The sequence below is a fragment of the Meles meles genome, chromosome 6 (assembly GCF_922984935.1).
Source record: "Meles meles chromosome 6, mMelMel3.1 paternal haplotype, whole genome shotgun sequence".
Taxonomy (NCBI): domain Eukaryota; kingdom Metazoa; phylum Chordata; class Mammalia; order Carnivora; family Mustelidae; genus Meles; species Meles meles.
In genome coordinates, this window is record NC_060071.1 from 25360979 (window position 1) to 25367398 (window position 6420).

Sequence of the window (6420 nt, forward strand, 5' to 3'; positions counted from 1 at the left end):
ACATTGGGTGCTTAATTTGGAGTACACTGACTACTGAGAACAAAATTTGGGTTGAAGAGAGGAATGGTTGAAGACATTATGAAATGGGAGAATCAGCATTTTAAAACTGTAAACAAACAAACAAAAACAATCTCTTTGCCTGCTATTTGCAAAAGCTCTTTGGAAAGGTCTTTTATGGAGGCCAGATTTTTTTTTCTTGTAAATTTTTAGTCTTTATTTTTAATTTTTAAAAATTTTTATTTATTTTTTATGATTATTATTTTTTTTTTACAAAAGTTTATTCTTAAATGTACAACAGGATCTAAGACAACACTTCATTCCAGCTATAGGTAGCAACAGATGCTATGACAGGGAATCCAGATGTTTAAACAGGAATGGGATTAAGAATTAAGGCTCATCATTGCCTCGGGCACAAGAACAGCTTACTTTTTGCCAGATTTCTTAATTACACCTGTGGCCAGGGGGCCCTTCCCCACAGCCTTCGCTTTTAGCTCCTCGAATTTCTTATAGTCCTCCTTCTGTTTCTGCTTGAATGCCTTATCTTCCTTGTCCATCTCCTTGGCCTGTTTCTTGGACTGCTTCAGGGGCTTCTTCTTGCCACCTTCATGGCCGGACATGGTGCCTGCCGCCCCTTCCCCAGACCCTGGCACCAGAAGCGGTTTTTTATTTATTCTTTAAATTTCTTCTCAGTGTTCCAGAATTCATTGTTTATGCACCACACCCAGTGCTCCATGCAATACGTGATCTCCATAATACCCACCACTAGGCTCACCCAACCTCCCACCCCCCACCCCTCCAAAGCCCTCAGATTGTTTTTCAGAGTCCATAGTCTCTCATGGTTCATCTCCCCTTCCAATTTCCCCCAACTCACTTCTCCTCTCCATCACCTCATGTCCTCCATGTTATTTGTTATGCTCCCAAATAAGTGAAATCATATGATAATTGACTCTCTCTGCTTTACTTATTTCACTCAGCATAATCTCTTCCAGTCACATCCATGTTGATACAAAAGGTGGGTATTCATCCTTTCTGATGGAGGCACAATATTCCATAGTATATATGGACCACATCTTCCTTATCCATTCATCCGTTGAAGGGCATCTGTTTTTTTCCACAGTTTGGCGACCATGGCCATTGCTGCTATGAACATTGGGGTACAGATGGCCCTTGTTTTCACTATGTCTGTATCTTTGGGGTAAATACCCCGTAGAGCAATTGTAGGGTCATAGGGAAGCTCTATTTTTAATTTCTTAAGGAATCTCCACACGGTTTTCCAAAGTGGCTGCACCAACTTGCATTCCCACCAACAGTGTAAGAGGGTTCCCCTTTCTCCACATCTTCTCCAACACACGTTGTTTACTGTCTTGTTAATTTTGACCATTCTAACTGGTGTAAGGTGGTATCTCAATGTGGTTTTGATTTTAATCTCCCTGTCTGCTAGCCATTTATATGTCTTCATTGGAGAACTGTCTGTTCATGTCTTCTGCCTATTTTTTGACATGATTGTCTGTTTTGTGTGTTCTGAGTTTGAGGAGTTAGAAGGCCAGCATTTTAATTGTAATTTACTTACCTAGGTAGCTAGGTACCTTAGATTTAAAATATTTATGTAACTTTCCAAAACTATTTTTTGTCTGTGTAAAGAATACATAAGAATCTTAATCATACCTGGAAATATAAACTTGTGAGTACCAAAAAAAAAAAAAATCAACTTATTAAATCCCACAAATCCCCTAGGGGACTTGACTGGGCTTCCCTTTAATTTATAAATTTATAAATTTAACTTATAAATTAACTGGGGGAGAGAACTCAGATCTTTATAATAGTCTATCTGCCAAATCATATACATGGTATTTCTCTATTTATTTAAACCATTTTTTAAAAAGATTTTATTTATTTATTTATTTATTTGAGAGAGAGAGACAGAGATAGTGAGAGGGCATGAATAGCTGGGGTGTGGGGGAGAGAAGGAAGAACAGGGAGCCTGATGTGGTGTTCTATTTCAGGACCCTGGGATCATCAGCTGAGCTGAAGGCAGATGCTTAACTGACTAAGCCACCCAGGTACTCCTAAACCATTTTTAATGTCTCTCTGAGTTTTATAATTTCTCATAGAATTTTTAAACATAATTAAATTACTGGAAATTTATTATTCTTTGATTTGTTATTAAGGATGTATTTTGAAAAGTAATTTTTAAATATACATTTTTATCAGGGTAAGCAATTTCCCCCCATTTGCTAGGTTTTTAATCATACATGACATTAAAGATCTGTGTAAATATACTTTTCATACTGAATACGTTTTTTTGTATATAGATCTACAGTATATAAACATTTTTGTCTGTGTTTGAGTGTTCTGGATCCTCACCTTTCAACATTTCTAAGACAGAAGTTTGTCACTGCTAGGTTCCTGGGAAGTAGACTCAGATAGAGCTTGGCATGTAGGATATTTATTTGGGGAAACAACCTGGTGAGGAAGGTGCAAGGAACAAGATTAATCCAAGAAGTCCAGCTGAGAGATGACCTGGAAGGAGTCTCAGTGGCCTTATGGGGCTCTTGAGCTAGGATAGTCACTCTTGTCCAACTTACGACACAGTTAGCTAGCCCTTACTCTAACTGGCTGGATCTATCATTGGATGTGGGCTACCTGAGGGAGTGATGTCACCCTGGATGAGATGGCTCTGTAGATGGAGCAGTCACCAGAGGGTTGACACCTAGAGAAAGATTGCCAGTAGCCCCCACCCCAGAGCTGGGCAGTGAGCCCTTCATCAAAGGTACTCTGGGCAGCACATTTCAGTGAGCACAACAGGTGTGATTGACTTAGCTCTAGAATGAGTCACCTCTATCACACAGAAGAGATTTGTATTGAAATAGCATCCCTGAAACATCTGGATTGAAAATGCAGTACTGTATTTATTTTCCTTAACCTCAAAGAGCTACATAGCATGGACCCACTCCTACCAGAAGAAAAGCAATCAGGTACTCTTTGTGGAGGAAATTACCTCTCTCAAGTCAAACACTTTAGAGTGCTGTTAATAACTTTCTTCTTATAAAGGGACTGAGGGGGGAGCTGGGGTGGCTCAGTGGGTTAAGCCTCTGCCTTTGGCTCAGGTCATGTTCTCAGGGTCCTGGGATCGATTGAGCCCTGCTTCGGGCTCTCTGCTTGGCAGGGAACCTGCTTCCCCCCCTCTCTCTGTCTGCCTCTCTGCCTACTTATGATCTCTCTCTGTCAAATAAATAAATTAAATCTTTTTAAAAAGGGGGGCACTAGGGAACATTTGGCTTGAACGTTCAACAGTTTGAGCTCACTGGAAATCAGGGCACACACAAGGATACACTTGCTATTGCAAAGTGGTTCTGCCCTAATAATTATACACAAGTTCTAATATTCTACTTTAGGACTATATGAATCCACAGTCTTAGAAGGTAATGGCAATGCTACAGTTAGGTGGAAAACCAAAACACAAGAACAACAATGATGATAGTTGTCAAGGAATATTGAAAGTGTGAGTATAGACCTGGATGGAAATCCTGGTTGGCTGGGGCAAGTTTCTTTAACTCTCTGACCCTTTCTATCTATTTCCCCACTCTATCTACGGTGAGATCACATGTATTTAAAGTACAGACTGCCTGATATCCAGTGAAAGTCAACATTTGATAAGCAGTAGCTAAATTATCAGCCATGACTATATACTCTGATATGGTAAAATATATAAATATGTATACATAGAAAAGCAGTTAACAGTGGTTATTGCCGGATGGATATATTATGGATGACTTTTCTTTTTCATAAGTTGTTTTGTGTAAGTTTTCTTAGAATAAAGAAAAAATTTTTGTTCATTTATTGGTACATTTGTATTCAGAAAGAGAAATGATTTAAGAAAATAAAATTTTCTTAATAGTGTGATTAAATCATAGAAATGATTTAAGAAAATAAAATTTTCTAAATAGTGTGATTTAAAAATCACACTATTTTCTATAGTGGACAAAGTTAACAAAATAATCAATTTTGTGGCGTGACTGTTTTGCCTCAGAAGGGAAAGGACATTCAAGAAGGCAAATTTTACTGTGAAATTCTGGAAAGGCTAGACTGGTTGACTTCCTTCTAGAACAGTGGTTAACAAAGATGTAGGAGATGCATTAACAGAATTTTGGTCCCAAATCAAGTTATCAGGTAAACACATACTTTTTCCATAATGTATATATAAATTCCAGCACCCAGTTACTTCTCCCTTATTGAAGACTCAATTAATAATTATTCAAAGGAAGGTATCCCTTACCTATCACAGAAGACATCTGTCTCTGGTACAGTCACTGAGGAGCTCTCCTGGTCACCTCATGCTCTCAGCTGTCATCTGAAGCTCTACACAAGAGGAGGTGATGGGTATTCAGATGGAACCACTTCATTGTATTGGGAATGCCCTGTGACCCTATGGTAATGGGGATCTTGAAGTCCCATATCCTAAAACTTTAATAAACTTGTATTCAAGACCACCCCTCTACCATGCACAAGAAACTTGACAAATGATGTTCTGTAGCTTGGAAGATATAAGTATACTCTAACTCAAAATGATGCTCCCCTCAAGCATCCTCTGACCTTCTGTTATCTCAACCTCCCTCCATGGGCAATCCATAATCATCATCACTTCACCTTTCCTTCTATTTTCTTTTTAAAATCCATGTGTATTTTTCTTTCTTCCAATTTTCCTTTTTTAATTTTTTTTAATTTAACAAAGGTAAAACATGCCTTGTGCAAAAAGTGAACTGGTATAAAAAATGCATAAAATTAAAGTTAATGATTCAACACTACTGTGTTGTCCCCACACACCTCTGGAGACCTCACCTCTCTGCTTAGTAAATTAAACAAGCATGAGCATAACAGGCATGAGCCTTCAACACATGCCTCAGCTGCAAGATAGTACATGGGTGACCCAAAGCCACGATAGTCACGGTTACCAGAGTCATTGTCTCCTTGGCTTGGAAGAGGGCAGCCCTTCACATCACTGGACATGAGGCTGAGGATGCAGAAGTAACCTGCCTGAACCAGTGTCTGGTGGGTTGTGCTGAGCTAGAATGAAACCACAGAGGATAAATTTCCATTGTTGTGATCCTCAGTGACAAGAGGTGGGCAAAACAAAGGCTACTTCTGATAACACCAAATTTAATGTGCCTCCACCGGGGTACATCCCTCTTTTTACCCCAAACTGAGGTCAGCTGTTCTCAGTTGCAGGTTGAGCCCCATGCTCAACCCCTGAGCCACACTGAACCTGAAGTTGAAGGCAATATGCCCATTTATCTCACACCTAGCACAGTCCCTCCAGCTGGCAGGTCCATCTTCCAACAGCCCTAAATTCTACTTCCTTATGTCTGAGCTGCTGTTCCAGATTTCCTTCTCCAGCCTAAGATCCAAGCCTTCTTTAGAGTTGTACTCTCCTTCTTCTTGTCTGGACTCTTTTCAGAAATCAGAGCCGTTTCCTAAAACCCAAGACAGTTGCAGGGACAAAATTCAAGACAACATTAAAATCAAGAGGAACGTTTCTCTGTGATACAAATTGCATAAAAGCAAATACTTCATAGCTCAAACCTGTGCAGGTGGAGTTAAGAAGGGACTTCTGAGAGCCACAGCCACTCCCTCCCCATACAAACTGAAAAGCAAGGACTGGATCTTACTTGCCTTTGAGGCATAGATTCTCATGTCTTATCCAGAGTATATAAGCAACAGAAAAAATGCACTTGGTACCACATTACTCAGTCTTTGCTCTCAGGCCATCTCTGTTTTTTTCCAATCACTGCTATGTTTCTGTTGGCCTGCTCATATCAAAGCAAATGGTTTTGCCTATGAATGTGCTGTCCAAGCATCTATCTAGTCCACTCCTCATCAATTGCCAAAAACAATAAATCTATGACTTATTTGTCTAGCAGCTCAATAAACCAGAGGTATTTATGGAGGCCTCAAGCCTCAGTGAAGCACATTCTTACTAGGATAAGAACATGTTGTAGAGAGTAAGTGAGTGAGGGGTGCCGGGTAGGGGCTGGTGATGGGAGGCATTAGGAAAGTCTTTTCAGCACTGGATGGAGATGGCAGAATTATCCCTGGAGGATGACCAGGTTGTAAGGAACAAAAGTCAGGTCAGAAGAAGTCAAGATGAAAAACGGAAGAATGCTGAGTGGGTCCACACAGAAAACTGACTTCTCCCAAGTTTTGTCCAGAGGCATCTGTGTGTCATAAAGCCATGGTTTTATTCATCCTTGATCTTTTAAGCACCTGGCAAATAGTCAGATCATGAGAACATTTGTTGGGTTCAATTCTAAGCCAATTAAAAGTGGTGAAAACACTTTTTTGCAAGGTAATCAGCAAAGCAGATGACAAAAGGTGAACATCTGGAAATGAAAGCACTGCTGAATGGTGCATTTTGCTGGGAAG

At 39.8% G+C, this 6420-nt stretch overlaps 1 protein-coding gene across 1 annotated transcript; it reads right to left on the bottom strand.

The window, feature by feature from the left end:
- Positions 1–233: 233 nt before the first annotated feature.
- TMA7 (translation machinery associated 7 homolog) lies at positions 234–637 on the bottom strand. Its single transcript, XM_046010154.1, has one exon. It carries the CDS (start codon positions 615–617, stop codon positions 423–425), a length of 195 nt encoding a protein of 64 aa, XP_045866110.1. The 5' UTR covers positions 618–637; the 3' UTR covers positions 234–422.
- Between the last annotated feature and the right edge of the window lie 5783 nt (positions 638–6420).

Coding starts and splice junctions, on each gene's coding strand:
- TMA7 (XM_046010154.1), bottom strand. CDS start 617: ATGTCCGGCCATGAAGGTGGCAAGAAGAAGCCCCTGAAGCAGTCCAAG.